The sequence below is a fragment of the Anticarsia gemmatalis genome, chromosome 21, assembly GCF_050436995.1.
Source record: "Anticarsia gemmatalis isolate Benzon Research Colony breed Stoneville strain chromosome 21, ilAntGemm2 primary, whole genome shotgun sequence".
In the NCBI taxonomy this organism is placed as follows: domain Eukaryota; kingdom Metazoa; phylum Arthropoda; class Insecta; order Lepidoptera; family Erebidae; genus Anticarsia; species Anticarsia gemmatalis.
In genome coordinates, this window is record NC_134765.1 from 5,158,284 (window position 1) to 5,185,641 (window position 27,358).

At 31.6% G+C, this 27,358-nt stretch overlaps 1 protein-coding gene across 1 annotated transcript in view; it reads left to right on the forward strand.

Moving 5' to 3' along the window:
* Positions 1-2,997: 2,997 nt before the first annotated feature.
* Positions 2,998-27,358, forward strand: part of LOC142982261 (uncharacterized) — a 101,834-nt gene continuing 77,473 nt past the window's right edge. The window contains exon 1 of the mRNA XM_076128684.1: positions 2,998-4,197. Within this exon, the coding sequence (XP_075984799.1) occupies positions 4,047-4,197 (151 nt within the window). The 5' untranslated portion in view covers positions 2,998-4,046. The remainder of the gene's footprint in view (positions 4,198-27,358) is intronic.

The window sequence follows — 27,358 nt, forward strand, 5'->3', positions numbered from 1 at the left end:
AAACACAAATTCGCCATTAACATTTCAGGAGCATTAGCTTCTCCTCGTGCTGTGTAGTGTGATACAAACTAATAATCAAATCATGCGATGGCCAAGTCGGTCTATTTGTTTTAAACGTATTTTTTTAAAAATTGGCATGATAATAACATACGTAATAACTTAAGACAGAATGTATTTTAAGTAGAGACTAAATAGATTAATCGACTTGGTATTATATCGATCTCACAACTTTTTACGGCGAGACTTGGAAATTTTACAGAATAATTTGATGGCATTATATATTAAAATAAAATAGTTACACCGGTTCATCAAAACATTTGAACTTAAACCATATTTTTATTTTGTTAAGCTGCAGACTAATAAATATATCATTAACATCGCGTAATTATTCGACAAACCAGTAGCTATTTACTTAGTCTTGATTTTAAATCACGTTAGACTAAACCGATAACCATTTCTTGGAAGTGTTTGTAGTGAATGCAAATATTTGTACCTATGTCAGTATAGAGCTACTGGTTTTGTTGTTTTAAGAGAAATATAAAACCATATTAATATTCAAAATCAAATCATTTATTCATTTAGGTCAAGTGCTGACACTTATGATAGTCAATGATAGTCAAGAGATATGATATATGATAGTCAAGAGAGTGAATTTACCGCCAGTTCGGAAGGTAGGGCCAATGAGAAGAGCTGGCAAGTAACTCCTGGCCACTCTTTTTAATCGCCAAATTATTATTTTATTATAATATTATTTCATAACCTAAAAAAAATATGAATACTAAAGTATCTGTATCTCTATCTTGTGAAGTTAAATCGTGAAATTGATATTTGGTAGAGCTAACGTTAGCTATCCTCAGAAAATAGAGTTCAGACTTCATAAATAAGCCTCTTCGAGCAAAGTGGCGAGCAAAAGCTAGTATTAAATATAAACATAAGAAAGTCAATAAATTCAAATGAAGTATGATTTAAAAATAGACTGCCTGATTATTTCTCATCAGACAATCAGATCATGTGACTCCAATTTAATAAGTAAATGCAGCCTACGAACGTTGCCATCGAAGATATTTGTTGCAGCAGTTGAGCACTTTTCTCTGTCTTTTTAATACAAAATTGTGGACTACGCTAATGGAAACTGTGTCAGTACTTATTTATTATATAAAAAGTAATAAAAAAATCACAACTTTAAAGCAAAATTCTCTAGAAGATCCTTGTTTCGACGATAATATCATATCTACCATCAAAATAAAAATAAAAAAGTATTTGCCTAAAACTATATTGCTTGTACTAGATTAATTTCTATTAGATTTTAAGAATCTTCGTTAAATTATTTCAGAAAAGTAGAGGTGTCTTGGGGAAAACAGTTTTCAAATCCAGGTCATTGACCTTTAGATGATGCAATATCTAGGTCTCCTAACGTAATGCACCATAGGTAGAAATTGTGAATCAGTTTAAGGATGTATATGTCTAATAACAAGTATGGTTTTGACTTTATACATTTTTTGTGTTTATATTTACTGAAATGAGATTGAAACAAAAGGTACCTGACTAAATTGTTCTGCCTGAGTTTCACTCAAGCTCAAATTAAAGCCTTTATGTTACCTAAACCTAACTTTTAAGTTTTTTGTCATTGACCTAAATTATTTAGAACTCTATAATTTAACGCTTGGTTTCAATTATATTTTTTTCAAGATGTTCAATTACTTTTATAAAATGAGTCAGGAATGATCCGTCCAGTCCTTGGTTTGACTTTGTTGGTAATGACTAATAGAGGCTGTGCCGAAATCTTTAGATTATGTCGTTTTAGTTCATATTTAGTTTTTGATGAAGACAGTCAAGTGGTTTGAGAGTGATGATTTGTAGTTAAAACGAGTAATTTTCTTTACGTAAGTATTTTCTTATTTTCGTGTATTTTTTGTATAAATATCATATAGGTGCATGTAGAGTTTCTTATCACTCTTCGGCAGTTTTTAATTTGTTATTCATCTTTGATTGTATATTTCAATAGTTCAATAAATCAAAATATTTTAATTTATTTTTCTTAGTTATTAAGAAATTCGTGTGCATCGATTTTATAAACATTGTATAACAAATATAAATCTTGTATGATTTTGTGCTTTGAGTTAAGTGTAATAATGATGTTATAAATAGTTGCTGCAAGTTTCTAGAATATGAGATTATTATGTTAATGTGATGTGTGTACTTAAAACTAATGTCATACTTAGCCGGACTAGGTATCATACATAATCACTGCAACGACGTACTCTGAAAGAAAATCATAAAAGCTCTTGCTCTACCTACTTTATAAACTCTATTTTCAGTTTAATTATTTTTATCGCGTTTAAACCTATTTCCGAGATTTATTTATTAGCTTAGCAAAACATAAATATTAGCGACAATTAAAAGTCACGGTTTTTTTTCTACATAAGTCAGTTATTATTGAAAGAGCTTTTGACAATATAAAAGATGTGCGACATTTATATATATGTGACATACATATTTAACACGGAATAGGCATACGAAAACGTTAAATCACAAACTAAGTAGACAAACCGAAGAGAAACTAACACAAAAGAATTACAAAATCCACGCAGACGATTTATTTAACGTTTTATGTTTAACATCGGTTATCAATTTTATTGCCGGTATTCAATCTAAACAAAGGTTTCCACTCGACCCTAAATGCCAATAAACCTAAAAAACACCTCAGATTTCACAAACCGACGCGTATGGCAAAACCACGACCATTAAAACATTTTATACCGCTTTTACGAACGTACTACCGAATTACTAATAATAAAACACACGCGCTAAGTCCTGTCACTATTGCGGCCCGCGGCTATCAAAATCAAGTTTACGTCCATCTACTGAACAAAGAGCAGTTAAACATCGCGAAACGTGATATAGTAGGTTTGCGCCGAGAGCCAGTGGTCGAGTGAACGCTTTCCGTTTAACAACCCCGTTGTCTCGAGTCCTCCGTTCTTACGTCACCTCACCCCATATGAATTCAGCTCTCCCATTGGCCAGTTCACTTTGGCGCGCTTTCTATATCCCAAACTCAAAAGCCACAATATCATCTCTCCCCCTTCCACAAAGGGACGGATTCGTATCATTAAAACGAGAGAACCACACTTTGACGATAGCTGTTGTAACATGATGTAACCAGATTGAAAAGAGAAAGGTGTATGCAGAAATGGAGAGTGGGAAAAGGACGGGGACAGTAGTAGCGACGTTGATTGTAGTGGTAGAGTGCGAAGGGAGCGTGCTACCGTGCGTTCCACTATTTATAATCAAATGGGTCTTGTTTGTGTGCGTGTGTGCACACGTTATGCACCGCACCAACACAGGGGCCGCGGGGGACACGGGGACGCGTCGAGCGAGGCAATGATGTGCACGAAGTATTATCCCTTATTACACGATTTGCTTCCGTGACGGCCGCACGTGCAATAGTCGTCTGTCGACCTCTTTTGTAGAGCGGCGTGCGAAGTCAGTTTGTTTACATCGGTTAGCCGCAGCGATGCATAGAGCGTTAGTTAGCGCGATTGTGTCATCGACCGTGCGCAGGTTACACCTAAATTGCGAGTGATTTACGGACAATGTACCGCGTGAGTTTTTGCGCCCAAAACTTTTTGTGAACTTGTGAACTTTTTGAGGTCGGAACTTTACTTGTGATCTCATTGTCGCCAAATTGAACTGTGTATATTTTATTTTATTTCGGACCTTGTGCCATCTGTGTGTCAAAGTGAACTTTTCGAGTGTTTTACGCAAAATAGACTTTTGAAAACTTTTTTGCCGAGCCAATTTTGTACCAGTTGAAGATTTTCTGATTTATCTGAAAGAAAATTTTTGATCTCAAAATTTTTGGAGGACGAAGTCTGAAAAATTCAAAATAAAAATTTGACTGATTCAAAATTTACATGAGATTAGAGAAGTGGATTCAAAAGCCGAAGAGAGCTTAACACAAACAGGCACACAGCATTTATGCATAACAAACAAACAGCGATCTGTCCACGATTCTTCCGTAGAAAAAGACGCTGCGAGAGACAGACATGGCTATAGCATTCAACTTACCGAGTGAGAGAGAGGCATCAGAGGAGAACTTTTCGCGGCTGAACCGGCTCCTAGCTGAGCTGTACGAAGTTCTGTGCCACATCTTGGTATCACGACAGCCTGGCCAAGAAGTCCAGGAAAATAGGCGAGGTGAGTGTCCTCGTGACCATAACACACCACCTTACCACTTAAGATGCAATTCGACCTACATCGTCAATCTAGTGATGGTTGTCGCTATCATAAAGGTGTCCCTTGCATCGTCTCTCTTCAATACCATCAGATAAAATGAAGATTGTACTAGATAAGTATTGTTGACAGTGATACTGCAAAGCAGGTCTGGACTGTTGTTACGTATTTTTAAGTCCATCCGTATTTTGTTTTGTATTTGTTCTGGAAGAGATGTTGTGTCCAACTGCACTTAAATTGTAAATGGTGGTTACGTCCGAATTAAAGTGAGATGTCACCGCAACTCAATTTAATTCGTTTTTGCAATTCTAACATTTATTCCGCTTTTTAAAATGAATTTTGCTTACGACGAATTTGAGTGAAGTTCGACAAAACGCCTCATGATTTCTAAAAAGTAATAATTATATTTTTGTGTAGTGCATTTAATAAAACGTTTAAGTATCGTGCGAAAATATTTTTCTACGACTATGTTCATAAATGCTTTTGCCAATAATATCTGCCACTTTTTTACAAAATAATTTTACCAGTGATTTGCATTACAACTATTGATAATCACAATTATAATGTAAACGATTTTTACAATAACTTAGAGTTGTTAAGTTTTTTGATTTAGTTACTTTTTCCAATTGATCTCTTGTTTATCAATTTAAGATTCTTATTTTAGTTTAATTTATTTGAATTAATTTGATATTGAGGTTTAGATTTTAGTAAATCTTACTTTTAAGACACAAGTATATAGATCTCAAATAATATTTTAGTTCCAAATAATTTCGATAGTCATAAATAGTTTGTTTTTTTTTTCATTTATTATTTTTCATTGGATCGATTAGACACCAAATATTAGTTAAATATACGAAATCGTAAAGGAATAATGAAGCCTAAAAAACTATTGAAATCATTAAGGATGACTAATATTATAATGTCTCCTATTTTAATTATAATAAAATTATAACTTTAGCGATGTAAATATTTTTTATGATGAAAATGATCAGGTGAATTTAATTTTGTTAAATGATGCAATTTTGTTTCATAATACTATGTTCTGTTTCAAAAAAAGTGTAAAAAATCCAGAAAAAAATGTTTCCTAAGTTGTATAAAATGATATAGAATTAATTATTTGACATGTAAATATTGCATTTAAATGTTTGTGATTTTTTATTAGTAAGCATTCATGATTATTTACAAGTACCTATCCTAGTTAAGTACCGCATGTAATCGAATCTTATAACCTGGATTGTGTTATTTTTGTCTCCCAATCATTTTATGGGGTAATAATTGTGAAATAAATATTATTTTGTAAAATTAATCTCATGTTTTTCTGTAACTCCACCTGAACCCACTGATTGCCAAAAGTATTTAAGTAAAACTCAAAGTAATAGAGATCATGAATAAAATCAAGGCTTAAAATAATTTCTAAATATAGGTACATAGCAACTGGAAAAAAACATGAAATCGATATTTTAATTATTAAAAATAATAACAGTTCAAAAAATACTGTCTAACAAAACACTGACATAGACATTGAAATCCGAAACCAAATACATGAAGAAAACCTTCAAACTAAACTAAACGTAGCCAAAGCTAATTTAAGTTCGAAAGCTAACACATTATCGTTGCAAGTCATAAACAGTGAGAACTTAGCTACCCCGAGTCTCGTCAATCGAGTCGAAAATATCCAATGTTTACGCTACATCGCTGTCGACCGAACATGTTCCGACTAGTCCTAAAATGTGGCGACAGGAATAATCATACAAAAACAATGCCTTACTTGGACATTAATTGTGGTTTATTTTTAGATATTTCTGACGCTAACACAACCGGTGAGGAAATAATAAAATATAGAATATAGTTAACTGAAAAGATATACCTAAATACTAATAAGCAATATTGATAATCATAATCAACTAGCAATATAAAAATAATAGGAAAATTACACAGAAGGTAAAAAAAATAAAACATGCTGCAACAAACAATGTTATATAATCAATACATACTTACACTTTTTGACAGTACTCTGAAAAAGATAGAGCTAAAGATAACAAACAAAAATAAGTTGTCAAAAAAACAACTTCACGAAAAAAAGACACGTGTCACCAAAAGATAAGAATAAAACATATAAACAGCAAAATATAAAATTAAAATTCAACTCACAGGGCTATATAAGTTAGAATCGAGACGGGAAACATGAACTAGTTTCAACTCGGCCGGGACGTAAACTTGGCACGCTCTAAATCGTGGTTGCAGTCACGAATCGGCACGGCGCAAGTGTTGAACTTGAAGCGAAACTGAATAATACATGAACGGTTGACAGAAATATGGCAAATAAATAATTCATTAGGAAAAGTGGTAATAAAGTTGTATGAGATATTATTGATAGGTTTAAGATAAACTTAAATAATAGAACTTCAACTTTTTAGTCTGTAGCAAGAAATCAACTAAACTGAAACTCTCCTAAAAGAGAGTAATTATGAGACGAACTGAATCAAAATCTTAGGTTTGAAGTTAATATATTTCTTAGATTAATTTCTTTTTCATTAATTTGCCAATATTATTAGTCATGACAAAAAATAGAAGTAGTATTTCCTTTCAAGTGATATTTATTAATCGAAGTCGTATTTACAATGAAATACAAAATATTTACAGGACTATACGTGTAACGTATTATAATAATATTCGTAGAGAGGATTGTGGTTTTCCTCATAAATGAGTAAATCATACAAAACCAGGTAACCGACAAGTAATTTTATTTTATTAATACTAAAACGTTAACCAACATATTACAGAATTAAATTATTTCAATCAATACCTATGTATTATATTCAACAAATTTACATGCAGTTTGTTTTGTAATTTAATATTCAATTACGATGAAACCAAGAACAAGTAAAATAAATTCTAATAGAAAATTATCTAATAAGACTGCAAGTTTAGCGTCACCGTTTGCAGGATCAGTTAACCTATTCCAATGAATACATTTTGCTGTGATTCTAATAGGAGCTTGCAGTATTGCGAAAAGAGATCATGTTACTAAAACAAACATTCTAATAAGTGTGTCAAACACATAATTTGAATATCTTATTTAGATAGCTCTTGGTATCTGCCGCGTGTGATGTTGATCAGAAAATCCAGAATTTATTCAAAATTTAGGTACCTATTAGGTTGTTCTGATATAATACACATGATAAAAAAAAACATAGAAAACATAGATTTATCGATACATTCTCACGAATTTCAAAGCGTATGTTAAGGACAACAGGCGTGATGTATGAAACAAATAAAGGGTACATGAAGATAATATCGCCAGATATTTATCCATTGCACCATTACAAAGCGTTGGCAATGGACTCGATGCAAACAACTCGACAATCGAAAGCGAAAATCGATGGCAACTAGCAGATCGTGAACGAAGAAATCGAAAACATAGGAAACAACATGTTTTGGTATATTATTGATGTAGTTTATAAGATATATATTTTTTTTATCGGAACTATTGAAGAATAATGAGGCTTTATAGTAGAAAAGAATGCACTATTTTAAATAACCGAATCAAAAGAGGATCGCAAGCAAAATTCATTTCATCAAGTGTGATAAATTATAAGTGCCCTAGTTACATATAAGTATTACAAGTAGCTTCCAGCGTAACAGATGCTGATTACCACTATTTATAAGGACCAATTGTGTGGTCTCCTAAATGGTCAAAACAAATTTAGGTTTTGCTGTTGACAAAATCAGTTTATGCAGCAAATGAAGAGCAACGAACATTTCGAAAACGGTAAGTACAATCTTGTCAAGAAAGTAAGTCACGGTTTTGAAAAACCGACTTATTCTCGATTACAATTGAAGTGGAAAGAAACGGTTCAATGATTTTATAAAAATCTTTTTTATTGTATTCATGAAGAATATCGTCGGTGTCTATTGTGAAGATCCGTCGGTCCGAATGTTTTTTTCCTAAGCAATTGTGGATAAGTAATCAAGCAATACTGGTTTGATGTCTCATTGATGGATCTTTAATTGAAGGTGTAATAAAAACTACTGTAGCACGAGTAACACTAATTAGAAAGTTTAAGAAATCTTATTCAGTATTGTGAGTTTTAAATAAGATTTTAGGTGTACGTGACGGAATAGTCACTTGGATGTTTATCAAGATTCGTTTAAGCCGTCTTTGAATTTTATTCCATCTTATCAAGAAGAAACGGCGGGTAAATGAGGAAAAAATATTTGACACTGATTTTGTATCGTTGACTTCATTTTGTTATGTCAATCCCCATCTAGATATGCCCAGCACCGTCTTTAATTCATGTCTGTCGTAGCAAGATGTTAATACTTACTACCAATAGGTTACCTTTAGCTTGAACACGCCAAAACTTTGATTAATTTACTGTGTACTCACCAATCAAGAGTATTTAGCCCCAAGCACTTCCAGTAGCAAACTTATTGAATGGATTAGTAATTACATTAAGATCTTATCACAAATGTGATGAAGGTGTTTAGTCAAAGCTTTGCAACAAACGCATTTATACAGTTCGTGATTCAAACCTACGAGTTTTTGAAATAGTAGTAGGCGATTTTATAGACAAACCTAATAAATATTTAACTAGAATATAATCGAATACGATCTATTAAATATAAATATTCGAGAACTAGAAACGATTGTAAATGTTGTTTTAACAGATGTTCCTTAGGAATATACAAGGCCTATTTTAAACATAAGTACCTAAATAATACAGAAGTATTTATGTTTAAATTTTTATATTAATTTCCAGTGTCAACAATTCTCAGTAAGCTTGAATGCAGTAGCTACAAAAGATTTATTGATTCTTGATGATTATGACGTTAACAATGAATAATGATAATAAGATATTTGTTGACACCTATGATATAAAATATGACTATGTTAACAAAACGTAAAGTGCTAAATAGTTAAATGCATAAAGGCATTGTTAAAAGATATTGAATTTTGAATAGATTTCAGGCAACTATATCTGTAACATTTTAGAATACCTATTAGCTGACAATATAAGTAAGAGATGATAAGAATTCATCATAGATTACAAATGATTATATTATCGTACAGGTGCATTACCAAAAATTAGCAGAAAAGAAAAATTACTACCGGAAACTAAAAGAGCCATAATAATGAAATGACCTTTCTTTACGCTGAAACAAATCTTGCAGAAGTACAAACACTCAATAATTTCAACAATTATGAATTAGGCATAGATGCAACCTTTGTTGAATTACTTAATGAGTTTTGCAATCAAATACTTAATGATACATAATCGCATCGAACTTTATTCATACAGAATTTGTTATAAAGACGTTTACATCTGTAAGTAACAATCTAAGCCATATTTATCTACTCGTCTTGAATATCGTCGACTTTTATACCAAAATATTACTTATCCGAAATTCTACAGTTGCCCATAATATAATTACTTTTTTGGTTTCTCAGACACTGAACATTAAAATTCGAATCGTACAGATATCTGAATAAGTAATTTGAACTGATTAGATAGACGGAGAACAGGCTTAGAATACAATTTGTTATTAGAACTATCTTGAGTTATTCTTGTTTGCAGTTGAGATATTATCGTGTGATTGTCTGTCTTTGTTTCTATTGTCGAGTACGGGCTTACAGATAACTAATTGGATTCCGCGAGCATTTTGTTCAATACTTGTCTGAATAAATTTGCATTTGATTAGTGGTATTTTCATTTTGAATTTGCTTTATTGTTACTTCACGATTATGATTGCTACCTACGTTACTACTATCTACCACTATCGTTATAATTTTATTTAACTCTGATTTCTGATTTTTAAAGCGGTACATTTTTCACAGCATCAGAACATAATAACTTCAAAACTAAATAAGCTTTGAAAGAACGGCTTTACCTTTGATTAGTTATCTTCCAAATATAATTATTAATGTTATTATTCCATACAAAACTATACACTTAAAACTCCATAGTTTCTAATAAACAACAATCTGTTAACTCGTCTACTAACTAGTTTAACTTCCAAACCCGTAAAATATTCCTGACAAAATCAGAACAAAAAATACTCTCACAATATATTTTAACACAAAAATGGGCAATAACAATAAGCTTAAACGAGAGTAAATCAATACTTTTAAGTAAAAAAACAACATAAAATAACGCGTGTCCCGTACAAAACTGTACTCGGGAACGTTTTTTTTTTCCAAAAGTCCTACTATAAAGGCCTTTAATATATTCTACAGGTGTGTCCGAAACAGGTGCCTGTTTTTTTCTCTTTCTTTTTAGGACAAGTTCCGACAAGTTCAATAGAGCTTTGTCTGAGTTTGCTCCTAGCCCCGATTTGGTATATTTTGATGTTATTTTTTATTTACGGGAGAATCGTGGAACGAATGATAATTTATTGCAACGGACTTTGAATCTTAAAGAGGTTTATGTTGATTGGATTTTAGGGAGTTATATACCAGTAGCTGGAATGTAGGGTTTTTTCTGAGTTAATGATTCTTGATCAAACGTTTGATAATTTTGTTTATCTTGATAATGTTTTGTTTTATGCCCGTTCATTTTAATGGCTCTTCTTCTTATCACCTTGAAAATTAATACTGAAAGTAAAGTAAAGTAAAAATTATGAAAATCTAAATGTATATTAAATTACGCGATTTTAATTTAATTCCATAATACTAATTACACATATTCCCACAAAGTTCACAAAAGCAAAAAATTGTAACAGCAAAAATGTGCTAATGAATAAAATTTTACAAGAAATAAATATAATCTCAACAACCCCACTTGATTCGTGGTACTTGTTAGGGTCTCTTTATTAACCACAATACGAAGATGTCCCTTTAAACATTTAACGTTGGACAAGTGTACACGCTTTCCAAAGGTAATGGTTTGTGTAATTTGTTTATAGAAAGTAAAGTAGTAGATCCTATTGCTATGATAATTTATACAAAACAAGTTAAATATTGTGGTTACTGGATTTCTAACTGCAATATTATGTGAGAAATAAAATAATTATAACAAAATAAAGCGAATATGATTTAGATTTAACATACCTGATCTGACTGTTACGCATTTTTAATTAAAAAATATATTTTTCGTTTTGAAAATTCCTTCTACTATGATTTTACCATTCCAAATCGAATTGACAACAATATCATAAAAGTGGCCCTAAAATTACTACCTGGCGGACCTCACCAGGAAACTAGGCATTTATATTTTATATTACACAAAACTAGTTAAGTTTAATCGTCGGAATAGTTCTAGCATTCAGCAAATTCACGTACAAAATACACCCACACTGTCCCACACCTTACATCGCCTCGTAGATTACTTCTTGAAGATATTTTTGTAAACAATAAAGCCTTTTTTGTTCCAGCCTGTATGGGTCATCATTTATATCGGAACCTGTTAATGAAGAACTTGTCGTAACATGTTTGTTCTCGTGATCTATCCTTGTGAGGTCATGTTACTTGTTGTTACACAGTGTTATATATAAGTAATTTTAATTTAATTTCAGTAATAATGTCGTCTTCGTTGATGCTTAAATGGCTCTTTGGAGCTGTAATATCAATAAAATTTGGCAAATATAAGGGTGAATTTTTTTAACCAGATTTTACTTAATTACAATTTAGATTACTTACTACTTATATTTTTAGTAATTTAAATACATAGTATTGACCGACGCACTCCAAGAATGATGTTATTGCCTTCTGAAAAACTGACCAATATTTTATAATAACTTTGCACCTTTGTGGTTCTATCTGACGCTAATGAAACGATAGATATAATAATATTAATATAAAAAACGCTTACATTACAATTTCACTAAGTACCATTAAACCTAATCCTCTTAATATCTATGTCATGAAGAAACTTAACAACGAAAGCCGATATTGTTTTAATCATAAAATACATAATTTGCCTACACAACATCACTTACAGCTTACCGATTTACTTAGACCTTTTGGCTTAACACTACACAATGTAAATAAGTACTGACACAGAGCTCATCTAACACTGGTTGCCCTTTTTGACCTCAAATACGTTGCTACCTTCAAGTTACGAGCCTAAAGCCCATTTTATAGCCTTTTGATTGTATTTTTTGGGCGACTTGAAATATCCGTATCGAATTTTACGACATATGTACATTAATTGTATGTCTAAAAATATTTTTTAGCGTTTTTTGATGCATTTACGGGATCAGAGATCTTCTGACTGGTTTTAAGTCAGATTTATTTTTGATTTCTTGACAGTACTTAAACTCGTAATAACGCTATCGACTTTTACGTGTTAAGTTGACTATTACATTGGTTGACCATTTTTCTCTTCTCATATTTCAAGAAGAGATTTCACTTGGTTATGTTTGTGTATAAGTCATGTTGTCTCATTTCATATAGCATACTATAGAGACAGTTTTCTTTTTTAATTTTATGAACGCAAACTAACACAAACTACAATATACTCGTGTGCTCAACAGTTTTTTCTGTTATATTATATCTAAAATTTTACGAAAGAAAAAAAAATTCGCATACCTGAATTTTATTATTACAGTGAAAAAAGGATCGTGGAAAAGGAAAATTTACATAATAAGATAAATCCATATAAACCTCCTAAAATATTCCACAGCCAACTATCTTATAGCAAGTTCTTACCAACATTATGCAATTGTCTTCTAAGAAAAATAAATAGTGTATAGTAACAAGTACGTGCACTGTAAGTAGTACGGGGACCACGTGTCAGCAATTATACTGAGACAAAGGGCATATTGGAGCCATTGTGTTGACGTAATTGTTACAGAGTAATGTCAAGTTGCTATTAGGTTGTTGGTTTTTAAATGGTTGAGGATTTATTTTAAGGAATGCTATGATAACTTTTTTTTGTCGCAGTTAAATTGACATAAAATTATCTTATCTGAAAACCAAGTTTTTTTTATTTTGAGTGTTGCTTGAAGGTACTGAAATCTTTTTTATTTTATTTTATCAAGCTTAACTATCAATGTCACTATTTTTCTTTAAAAAAGTCAAGTAGGTCTATTCCAATTTTATTAGGCAGTAGCATTTTCTTTCGCCAAATGTCACGTGTCCAACATAAACGTATAGCCTGTCTCAACTTTTTATGTTATAATTATTAGCTCAATTCAATTTGAGCAAATTTAAGACCAATTTACATGGAATCCCACGAAAAACAAAATATAACATTACTTTGCCACTAGGTTCCCTCTAGTTTGTAATACTCTCTATCACAACTACTCTGTATAATTTAATTTTAGTAACATTACCATTATACAGTACGCCTCACAATTTTCATATTACATTAAAATCTTTATTATGACAATAACACGTGGGAATCCGTAGTTCATTGCACATGAGCCTTTTGTTTAATATTTATGAACTATTAACTTAATGTCTTACTACTTAAATGTAAAGACGCTTCAGTAGTAGCGTTGATTTATAAGCGCCGCTGCCCACTTTTGTCCATGTGAACACTAACTTTTAATTATTTTGATAGAAAAAAATCATTGTTTCATCTGAAAAGGTTAGTAATTATTTATCAAAATGTATATTTTTCTTCTCCTTGAAAGAAAACAATGGAACATTTATTTCATTCGTGGAAAGTGCCGGATGACAAGTTTTCATTTAAAACGTAGGTGTTGTAGTGGCACTTAATATTCTATTATCACAAACTTTAATAATTTATACAATTTCTACAACAAAAAAAAATAAATAACTCATCAAGCTGGCTCTAAAACACGGACAATCAGGTTTAATGTAAATTAAGATAATGGTTACTTTTCACATGCGTAAGCTACTATAAACTGGTAGTTATTAAAACAAAACACGGTGTCTTTATTTCTTCAAAGGGTTAAGCAAGTCACTATAATAGCATAATTGTCAGAATAATTTTAAATGTCATGAGAAAACCTTTTTTATGGGTCTTTCAAAGAATGTCACTACTAACAGGCCTAATGCTAGAGGCAATTTTTTTTAATATTATTTCAATTGTGTTTTGTTCAAATTTAAGCAAAACAAATAAAGTAATAATCTGAATAAATAACTTAAGTACTTGAACAAAATCCGATTCAATAAATTCATTGACCTATTAACATTCAGAGCTCAAATCCTATTAAAAAGTATCAAACAAATCGGTGCAATAATTTCCGAGATTAACACGACCAAACAAACTTGCAAGTTCCCATCATTTCATGGTATTAAGAGAATCGTGACAAGATCCCAGTTGAGAAATTACTGTAAACACTATTATGATATGTAAACCCGTAATCAGTGGGTTTTGGACCAATCAGAGACCGGTTTTATGACGATGTAAAGTTAAGTTAGTACCTTTTGTTAATCTTTTGGCCGTTTTCCTTGTGGATTTCTAAGAGTTGATTTAAAGTTTAGATGTTTTTAAGACTTAACGAGAATGTGAGCGAATCCCTTAGCTTGTAATCTTAAAAAAACAACCTGTACCTATCTTCTTTTGTAAGGTCTGGGATTGGGACGTTAATGCTTTACGTGAGTCTATATTTTTTTAATACTTGATACAGTTGTATTGGTAAAATATTTCAACATTTTTTTTTTCTTTTTAAGCAGAGTCCCCAGAACAAACAAATTATGTAGTTATGCACGTATTTTTTTCTGTAACAAATAGAAAAATAAAACTAAGAACATAGATGTAACAGTACACAGTGTGTAGAGTTTCATAAAATGTCGTAATATTCAGTAAGAAACACCTATTCTCAACAACAAAGCAGTTATGTTACATTACGAAATAATTATTATAATTGTCGGAATGAGCCAATCCTTCCGGCGCAAACCACAATGTCATAGAAAGCAGTTTCAATAGAGCAAGATTCATTAAGAGTCGCCATACACCGCGTCACTAATAAAACCGCAGAAATAACTTCCTTCGACCCATAAGGAAAACGACTCCATTGTTTTGATATTTTTCTGAGAAATTCGTTAGATTGCCTATCCTTTTGTGGTCAGCGATAAAGCAGCGACAGCTTCCAGAAATTTCAATGGTGAGAATAAACGTGAAGGAGATAAATTGACAGTATTTAATGTCGTTTAACATTATTTGGGATTTTTATTCCTTTGAATGGGCGAACTATTCTTAGTTACCGGTACTAGCTACTAGGCTATTTATTTATTAATTGTATGGTTGGTGATCAACCTAAGTGTCAAAGTTGTTACGACTGCCCAAACATTGTCATGGCTTTTGTTTACATCGCATACGCATCGTTCTAGAAAGAACACAGAATAACCAACTGTTATTGCTGAAATACTTATAAATATTTGCGGTTGGTTTTTCTCATTTATTGCACATAAATAAATACAAAAGAATTATTGTTATTAAACTATTTTATAGAACTATTCTATTTATATGCAATGCGCAATTATTTTATGATAGGTACACAAACAATGTCTGATTAATTTATTGCTTTTTGTTTCAGGTAAATACACTTAATTGTTTAGTCACGTTAAAGTAATACGGTAAGTAGAAACTACAAACGATAGCGTTTTCCAAGCTGTATGTATAAGACATAAATACACACATTAAACTTTCTAACACCCGATATAAAATCTTCAAAATCAAGTCATCCATAAAGTTCAACCACTTTTGTTGCACCTAAACTCATAGTAACCTTACAAAAAACTGTGACACTGACCGTGACTAGACCAAATCCATACACACTGAAGGAAAATAAAACGATTACAATTATAAACCTTAAAACAAAAGAAATAAGGACAATAATAGATAAATTTGACTGCAAAGATAATTTGGTGTTCACAGGACCGATCGATCATACAAAGTTTATTAACCGTCAGATTAACTTTCGATTTGAAGTTCGTAATGTGACACGACCCTTATTAGATGAGATAAAGATATGGTGAGATAGAAATATTATAAGAAAATATGATTAAAAGTAACACATGTCGAAGATTTACTTGCTCTAAAGTTTTATTTATAACATCGCAATAAGAAAATAAAATATACTCAATATTTCACGAATTTCTAGCAATATTTTTCCATACTTTAATCATTTTTTGATTGTACACTTAAACTCGAAAAAAAGTTACTTCACATTCGTGAATCATAGTAGCTTGTGTATTGCACTAACAAATATTCACAGACTGCCTTAACAGTCGTAATAAACGATTTCCTTTGCACTCGTCTGCACTTTATTGATCGGTAGAAACGCTAAGTCATTCGCAGCAATCAAACCATGAATACAAACATCAAATACACATGAAATTCTAGACCTGATGGCTAGCAATATCCTTTATCAGCGAACAAAGTTTCACAAAACTTAGGTGCAACCGGAACGAAACCATAAATCATTTCGAGTAACACTATAAGCGAACTTCGATAGACAATATCTGATGGTGGTTTAGACAAACTTAACATTTCTATTCCTGAAAATTTTAAACAAAACACTGGAGCTTTTAGCACAAGCAAATAAGGTTCAAAATTGGATGCAAATCGTGTAGCAGATGTGAAAATAGAAGTTGGTAATGCACAAACAAAATAAGAAGGAATGGTAGTAAGAAATTGTCTAGTAGCAAAGGCTTATGGGCGTTGCGCTTCATTTAGCAAAAGTATATCGAATTCATCATGTGTAACGTCTTTGTTGTGTGTTTTTATTAAAAAGTGTACGTCGTAATGTGAAGGCGACGTCGTTTGAAGTTGATGGCATATGCTTCCATATCTAGTGTAGTTTGTTATTACGTCGCTAAGCACTTTCAAGGAAATATGGGATTGAACCAGTAAGATTAGTTTTGGTCTGGCGTCCTCATGCTGTGATTAGCTTTGGTTGTCATTCTTTTTTATTTAGATTTGATTTGACAAAATGCATTTGCTACAATTTGATATTCATATCGTAATGTTTTTTTTTTAAAGTTAATTACTTTATTTAAAGAATCAATATCCTTCTTATAATTACCTATTGTAAAGCATTTGTAAACACACTCTTCATATTGCATCATGCAAAGTACTTTCATTTAAACACTCTCTGCTATTCATACATTAATACCATCTATTGCTTTGTCTGTACCCTTATCTCCCTCTGTGCTCATTATACAAGCAGTAATGGACGGGACATTTACAAATAGTCACGACTCCGCATTATGTTTTAGTGACACATTATCGACATATTATGACGTTGATGATCAGCTACTTATGGGGCTTTTAGCGTCCCGATTTAAAATATGACATGTCTTGTGGTCACTAATGGCGAATGCTAGAGCCTCATATTTTATAAGCAATTAGCAATTTTTCATATCTGTGTTCAGCTTTTAGTAGATTAAAGTACTTTGGTTTAAAAGGTAGATTGATGGTGTACCTACTTAAAGAAATACTTGTGGTGCTTGCAGTACGAGATAGCTTTTAAAAATCGTTGAGTACTATAAAATATGTAGAAAATGATTAATCGACGCGATCCATTAAACGTAATCATGCAACCTTTTCAAGATGATCAATGTGTAAAAATACTTTTGATTGTATTTTAAGCAAAAGAGCAATACCTCTTACATCGTTATTTGTAATTGCATAAGTTTTGCATTCTGAAATTAATAACTTAATATCTCTACTTAAAACTTAGGCTGACTTAATATTATATAAATATAAAAGAATTAACATATTTTGGCCGCTATTGAGGCAAGTTTTATCTACCATGACACTACAGCACTTATGGTTTTAAATCATCCGTTCATGGGTTTGTTAAAACATTAATCGATTACGGTCATAAACTAGCACGTGGCTACACTTAAGTTTTTGTTAATTGACACAGACAGACACTGTGATATTGTGCTTATTAATAGATGTAATTTTAGGATATGGCTTTGAATAGGTACTTGTAATGTTCTTTTTTATTTTTATTTTATTTTTTATTATGTACCTGCAATTTGAATGAAATCTTCTCGCAGGTTGAAAAAAAAGTCGTAATTTTTTTTTAAATTGCATTTTGCATTTTTTTTAATATTTAGTCTTTTGGGGTTTTATTGAAATGTTGAAATAAAGAGCAAGAATAATTGGTGCTGAAAAAAGTCTATGACATGTTTTACCAGTACAAATTACGAAAACTGAAAAAAGCAGTATTATAGAGTAAATTATAACTTTTAAACTCTCGTGTTGCATGTTTGGTCGCAGGCTGAGCACGGCGAGTGCAACCTGCGCCGAAACGTTAGGCATTTTAAGGTAAAATGCGTGTTCGCGTTAATTCCCGTATACTATTATATATTATACTGTAAATTTTCCAGTCTTACGACTGTCGTCTGTTAGTATTAAAGGGAAAAGATAACCCATCCTCAGTATCTCTATATAACTAAAAATTCTAAATCAAACAATACCTAATTACATAACAACCGTCAATCTTACGCACAAAGCTTTTTGACACGGTGTCTCTAGTTGGAAAACCCTAATCACTGGCAAACGACAATCGTATGAAAGTCACGCCACACGCGACGTCTGCGCATCGTCATCGTGACACACAACTACGATTGTAAAATAAGAAATAATTTTTATATCCACTTAATGGATGCGCTTAGTGACATACGGTTTTATAGGATGGACAGACTTTTTTATTTGTCAATGTTTAATTTATTGTTAAGAACGTATGTTCCAGTTGAGCTCTACAATATCTTTATCACATCAAGTAATATTCTTGTTAAGAAAAAAATAATCAACACCTCCACTACCAACGTTCAAACAGTGTATGTTTGGCATTATCTGAGTAAATTTCATGCTGTAAAAATCGTTAGTAGTAGGTATGTAGTAAAAACTTTTATATTTGATATTTTTTCATTTTTGCTCTACTTTTCTGACCGATACCAACTAACTATAAAAATATATTATTACTAGCTGACCCGCGCAACTTCGCTTGCGTCCAATAAGAGAGAATGGGTGAAATTTTTCCCCGTTTTTGTAACATTAATTACTGGGACTCTGCTCCTTTCGGTCGTAGCGTGATGATATATAGCTTATGTCCTTTCTCGGGTATCAAAATATCTCCATACCAAATTTCATGCAAATTGGTTTAGTAGTGATTGAGTAGCAGACAGACAGACAGACAGACAGACAGAGTTACTTTCGCATTTATAATATTAGTATGGATTTTCATCTAAATCTTTTCTTTAACATATTTTACACCCAACATGTTTGCCAACAAGCTAACCGTTTAACTTAGTTGGAAACACAAACTACGCAACTTGCGCTACTTGACGTTTATTATTAACTGAGCTTTTTCTTGCCCTTTAATACCGTTTTTGTAGTATAATAAATTATACGTAGTGGCTTACTTTGGATATGAGGAAAATCAAGTGTGAATTCTAGTTAATAGCGCTAATCGAATGGAGGTGCGATGTTCTTTGTTAAATGTTATAAACTCGTTTCTATAGAACTAAATACTTCTAACTTTTTTTAAATGATAGGTTAATATTTTCATTGACGGATACTTAGCTAAGGATTTTACTTGACAAGAGAGGACTAGTAGGACGGTTTTAGTGACTCTAATATTATTGTAGCTCCTAAAACATTTGTTATTCTTGTCGCATGTGCATTACAAATTACGAATTTACACGTTAAGATTCTGGGGACCTGATAAAAATATGTCATGTTACAAAATTAAACTCTTCAACAGAAAAGAGCGAATCAACGGAATATTAACGACCATAATCAGAGATAACAAAAATATTTCCCTAAGTATGCAGATATATATAGCACAAGCCCCGTTACCCCCTTATCTAAATAACTACATGAAGGGACAAACAAACAAATCATAATAAAGCCTGCGTTTAGGGCAGCTAAATCGTCTAGAATAGCATACAAACACTAAGTACAGTCAGATTAACTGCTTTAAACTGCGCTCATAAAGACAGTAGCGAATAGCGCTGATGCTGAAGAGCTGACACTCACACCGATGCGTAACTTTGATTATAAAATGTAAAGAGAAATGTTACATTTCCAAGTATTTTAAATTTCAATAAAAATAATAATATGTTAAATGGTATAAAAATGTTTTCTAGCTATCAAAATCAGCTTGCCCCAGATTAATTATTGATTGACTGAGAGATATTTATTATTTATTATGAGTCTGTATTGTCCCACTACTGGGCTATCCTATCTCCGATAGTTTGATTCCATTCTGGGTTGAAGGTGTCAAGGAGAGAACATAATGTAAAAATATTAGGAAATGGCTAAGCTAGACAGCTTGTAGTTTTGAACCTATTTTAATTTTATTTTCTTAAATTCAAAGCTACATAACTAACACAAAAATTACCACGATGTAATTAAACTAAAAAACGCTTAGCAAAAGACTTAAATATTTATCACTTTAATTTTTTTTCTATCTAAGCAGTTTGTGCTTACTTTTGACAATAAGTACATGTTATTTATTACAAACACAAGACGAATCCTGAGCTTCTGACTAAAAGCACGACTTAATCGAAACATTAATCGTGTATATTCTGTAACAGACTTCTTCATTACACTTCGGTGTGAGTGCAATCCCACTAAGTGGCCACATAACGTAAGGAACAACGGGTTAGACAGCGTTTAACATTTGATTTATTAAACCATCGTGTAACGGTACGTCACTGAGGTTAGCTTGCGTAACTTAATGTGAACATTGAAATATTAGAGCTTTTGAAAGATTTGAATTTGTGAACTTATATTAACGAGTTTACTGATGGCATTAGTCGACTTTTACTATTTGGTTTGATGAGGCCGTAAGAATTGACGATTAAGTATTAAAGATTATTTAAAGATATTTGGTATGCATAAAGTTTTCGTTTTGCAGTTATTTACTTCCGATCTTCCGAATTGATATTAACGTGGGTCGCTTTTCTAAAAAGTATTTATAATTAGTATTTTTTTCAGTAGTCATGGGTTAAATTAAGTCACTAGTTAAAATAAGCATTTAAATTTTGAAATGCTCCTATATTACCCATATTCATAACAACAAACATGTACAATCAATCCAACTGTAAACATGTTCCACGGCTCATCCCTATAAAACATCTATCTAAGTTCTAATTTGTATCAATTTATTTCCATTTAGCAGTAAGAAAAACACAAATAACATACGATGCGGTGAACTGTAGCGCAAACGCAATAAATACGTCTATATTATATTACAACTTGTATTTCGAGTCGGCGCGTGCGCACAGAATCTACCATCGGTTTTAATGCATCCTCTCGAATGATAGAGATGTGGTGCTGGTGATACAAAATTGGCAAGTTTATCGACTTATATCGATAGATTTTACGAACAATATATATATACGAAACTGCAATTAGAAGAAGCTTTCCAAATATGTCCATGAACAACAAAGGGATGCTCTTAATTACAAATAATTGGTATTGACTTACAAATGGTGTGCTTTTTTTCTAATTAGGCGTGAATCTTCGTTCAATTATGTTTCTTTCTATTTAATGTCAAAATGTTTACACCTATTTTCCTAATGTTGTTTTGGCTAATTCATGTACCAGTTTGAGCCCATCATAAATCTTATTTCAGACTGCCACAAATAATTATGTTCATAGTAGCTTTATCAAACAAATTTGCAATTCCTATGTAAAATACAGCTTTTAACATATTCATAATAAATTAAAAGCTGTTTTTCATTATTATTATCAAGAAAATTATCATAATGAATTATAATGGCCTATTGAATAGTAATTACGATGTTAGTCTCTTAGTATGTTTAAAGTTCTAAATTAAAGACTGTGTTAGTAATAACAAATTATCAAGAGAATTATATATGCGGTGTATACTAAGGGAATGTATAAAATCGCTATTAAATATAATTTGTAGTATACTACAGAACTAACATTTATGACCAACAAGTTTAGTAATACCGCGGTTTATGTGTCCAAATTAAAATAGAACATATCAAATAACATATTTTGGAAAGTTTACAATAAGTGTCATTTCTTAACAAAATTAATTACTACTGTCACACTGATGTCCTGGAACTGAAGGACGAAATAGACTTGTAGACCAACCTTAAACGAAAAAAACATCTATCGATATCTATACGATTTAAGTCACATCACTACACGTTACCAGTTTGTCGTATCGAACAAACGGTGTTGCGGTGTACCTATGGTTAAATATAATATTGTGCGGTTAAACCTGGTGAATGTAACCCAACCTCGGCGAGTTAATCTAATATTGAAATAACATTGGCTTTTTCTATTCAATCTGTAATATACGAAATAATTTTACAGTAGCTCTAATCTTGGTTTGTAATATCTGTGTTGAAACAGTGTAGGCGGGCCTTTATAGTGTAAAACAATGTAACATTACTTTAGGTGAAATTGGTAGTTGGTTTTTTTGAGTAAATAAATTATGTGGGCATGGGCCACGGTGTAGGTGATTTTGTTACATTACCAGCATAAAAAACAAACTTACAATTACACCCAGTAATTGTAAGTTTGTAGTAGGTTTGTTCACGATAGTGAAATGTTATAAGGAACTAATCTGCCAAAAAATAAGTTTGTTGCCTCCTCTAAACATCATAACTTTTTAAATAAACTCTTAAAAGCTTGGATTGATGATAACAATCCCATTCAGCATCCTGAAAGTGACTTGAGTAAATCTAGCTGAATAAGTAATTAGATCAACTTAAATTTGTACGCATGGCAACAACAAATGCAATAGCAGGACCTAAATAGATACATTTTTATCATTTAATTTAAAACAATATAAAATTTTCTATAAAATTATCAAATGTGTATCACGCGTGCAACGTTCGGCTTCCTCTGATAAGAGCGCACTCAATTTATAATTTGTTTATATTTATTTTTTAGTTAAGGCGCAGTGACTTTAAACAAAAAAGACATTATTTTTCTCTTAGACTCTTTTCATCTAATTTGAAAGAAGTGAACCCCATCTATTAACCCAACCAAGAGACCATGAATTTGTTAAAGAAATTTTAAACTTAAAAAAGGCTTAAACACTACTAAACTCCAATGAAAAGCGATTTCCTCAGAAATTTTCACTATCTCTTTCCCGTAAGTAAAGGTACAATTTTTTTAAGTGAATCAATAATATTTCACCGTATCACTTGCTCCTTTGGAAATACGCAATCGATTTGTAATATACACTTACTGTTTAACAAGGACAAGATATGTAAAAAGGATTAATTACTCTCCAGAGAAATACATAAAAGATGTCACAACATATCTTCCCGCACGCCTCTTAGTAAGGAATCCATAAACAATTAGCTATATTAGTAAAGAAACAATGTTATTCAACACTCAGTTATTTACTATGCATTTCTATTGCAATTGTAGTATTTATTATCTAATTAAACGTAATAATGATTCATTAAGCTGTGTGTCAGTTGGTGCGATGCAATCTTGGGAACGTCTATATACAGTTTATATTGTAACGTAATTAACTTATTTAAGATTATAGAGACCAGTGTCATAGTAATTAACTCATGGATAAGAGCAATAGAAACTATGACATCTCAAAATGTGCAATGTTAGCTTACCATACCTACTCGTATATAAAATCACACGCCATTTCCTAAAGGTAGACTGTGACCATACGAATAACAACTGCTGAAATCCCTGCAAAATTTTTCTTCATCCACATTTATACATCTGGTCATATACATCAACTCCCATCTCAGCCTGTCGCATAATTATACACTATGCCATTGTTTTAAACAGTCAAAAGTGGGTGTACTGCGATACACATTTGCCTTCACTTTCGGGTATTAAATCTTTTTTTTTTAACCCATTACTGTCCCACTGCAGTGCAAGGGTCTCCTCCCAAACGCAAAGGAGGGGTTAGGCTTTGAGTCCACCACTGTGCCAAGTGCGAGTTGGGGACTTTGCATGCCCTCAATAAATGTACTAAACAAATTTTAGGCATGCAAGGTTTCCTCACGATGTTTTCCCTCATAGTTGGAGCATGACGTGATAATTATTTCTAATACACACATAACTTCGAAAAGTCATTGGTATGTTGCCTCGGTTCCGACCACTTTCCAAACCATAAAATAAGTAACAAAATATAATACACATTTAAAGTATAAAAACAAATAAATACAACAATTTTATATAAAGTATAACTTTACCTTAACCGCATACAACGTTGTGAATAGTTATCTGCAAGCCTCATGCGTAGTAGCGCGTAGTAAAATTATCTCTTTGTATGTTTATTTATACATTATGACTTGTGTACAAGTGTATATACATGTGTATGTATATATGTGTGTGTTATGTAATTGTGCATAAATGACTTCTGCGTGGATTTGCTTGTTCGGACTTATTTTATTTATAAAGTACTAATTACTAAGTACTAATTATTTTTGTATGCGTTCGTATTTTCTTTTAATTAAAGGCTTTTTTGTTACCATAATACCACAATTGATTAAACTTATATTTTTTATTAGTCAACTGAAAATCAATACAACAAAAAAAATATCCATAGAGGCATACTAAACTACAGGGATACGCAAAGGTAAATAAAAATATTAGTAATAGCTGGTCCCAAATACATCAAAGTCCATTTCATCAAGTTAGCGGGCTTTCCCCTAACACTAAACAAGTCAAATAAGATATTTTTCCTGTTGTTTTTACAAACCACTACAATTAAGTGCCTACACAATTTCGAATAACTCTTAATTGTATTATTAAAACAGTACCTACTACAAAAAACCCTTTGCGGTTTTAAGCAACTCATATTCCGCAGGTGTTCTAATAAACAAAGGAATTAGTTCAAGGGATTGTAGGGCAATGTAGACTTCTAGGAAAATGTGTAAAACTGTCTGCTAGCAAAAAATTAGTCAATATGATCTTGAACTCTGTAGGAAAATTGAATTTTGTCGAAGTCGTGTCAAAATTTTGATTATAATCAGTTAAAATGTTGATTATTAATTCAATCGTATAACAACTAATTTAATAATAGTATAAAAAGTAGTTAATGAGTAATTCTAGAGTAGAAAGTAGTTTTACAGACATACAAAAAACCGAACGGGACGCACTATAAAATCTGAATCAAATATTTCTGAAGTGTCATATTATGGAAACTGTAGTGACATGGAAACCTCCAATTATAATTTTAAAAACGATGACGAGGATTATGAAATGTTTTCTCTTTTGGTGGAGGTAAAGACTCAATCTTCGCTTTTCCACAATAAAACAAAAATGAAATGTCCTACATAATTTTGTTGTAATAATATAGTATTATTATCTATCTTATGCCCGCAGTAGGTAATTATATTATCCTCCTATATTATTATTACAATAACATGAAATTCTGCGGTTAAATGCAAAACATTTAATTAATAACAATTGAAGTTCAATGAAACTACGTTTCAATTTTGTTTTCCTCACAAATGCGTATTAAAATATAAATAAACAATATTATTGTTATATATTGTATTGTTAATGAAAATGCAAGTGTTCCTTATCATATATTATTATTAGTTTCGCTCGATTTAGTTTACTGGGGTCAAGCTGTTCATTGTCTTAATATAATTAGTGTTTTATTATTCAATTGTACGTAATATTGATGATTATAACTTACTGATTATGAAATGTGTGATTGCTTGATACGTCTGTTCAAGTACAACTGGTCCATGTTGTATATTAAACGGATTTAATTAATTAGTATCGTAGATTTGATTTTCATTATCATTTTAATTATTAACCTATGTGTTATTTATATTCATATTGAATTTTTATTCAAAATCATATTCAATATCTTAGAAGTATTATTTTGAACTTGAAAATTTAAATAAGAAATTGTTTGAAACTGAGTTAGGCGAGCTTATTAAAAATACTGGTAAAGATTTGCTTATCATCTCTTCCTATCGGCTCTACCTTTCGAATTACCGGTAAATTCACCAACTGTGTCCTTTAAAATCTTTAGTATAATTGTGAGAATGAGTATGCCTCACAAGCTTAGCAAGTATGTCCCAGTACGGGTGTCAATACCACCCTTATTACCACGCTCTGACCCTCACCTAAATCCAAAAGATAAAATTAATAAAGAAACACCATTATTAAAACACTCAAGACCTGACTCAGTGAAACTGATATAAACATTTCAAGTATATTGATAATCCACTTAAATATTTTGCAATATGAAATATTTTATCTAAGTCAACAACACTTATAAGCAATCATAGTGTGGGAATCATAGGTGTTTGCTTTAGATAATTATTTTATTACGTTGGTAGATTCCATGGTATGTTTAAATAGAGTTAATCATTCGTCTATTCAGTCCCCTCGCGAAATTGACATGTCATCCAGGTATATTGTCTGAATATTAATATAGTGCAACGTCGATGCCAAGTCAATCATTCGTGTATACTTCTTTTTTAAAGACAACTCCCGCTTTACCATTGGCTCTTGTATCGCGAGGATTTTGACAAAATATTAGGTCGGGGAAAAAGTCTTTTGGCATTTAAGTATGTATGAATTTGTAATAAAATCTCGTTGGCTTCAAGAATCACAAATGAGTACACGGTTCATTAGGTTTCTTTAAGTGAGCTCGTAAGGTACCCAAATATCGAGTTTTTTGTGTAAAAAAAAGATTTACCCCGACCTAATATACAACCAGACCCGAAACAATTATTTGTTGATCCCATTAATGAACTACAAAGATTTAATAAATATTTATTAAGTTCCCCGTTACGCAAAATCTCTTGACGTTCGAGAAGGCTCAATTTTTCTTTCGTAGAATCATAACATACGAGCTTAAAAGATATTGTTAATTTGAGAGTAAACAGGAGTAATTTTGTAAAGGCTCTACCATTCACCTTTCTCGGTAAGAGGTTCGGTTTCGCTTCCCTGAAACGTGCCTCTCACTATTCGAAGTTTATCGAAGGCTAACACACTATCAAGATACCTAGTCTATAAGTAAATTATATTGGATAGTTGACTAGGGTAACGAATAATTTTTAATTAAAAAAAATATGCAATTGCGACGTCACTATATTGTATTTCTTCAAAACACTTTTTCCAAGATTATTTTTTTTGACATTTCATAAGAAGTAGCTGATTGGCATAGAATATAATACAAATGATGATTGGCCATAATTCTTGATGTCAAAAATAGCACATAAATATGTATGGAAAATGTTAGCGAATCGAAAGCCTTTGAA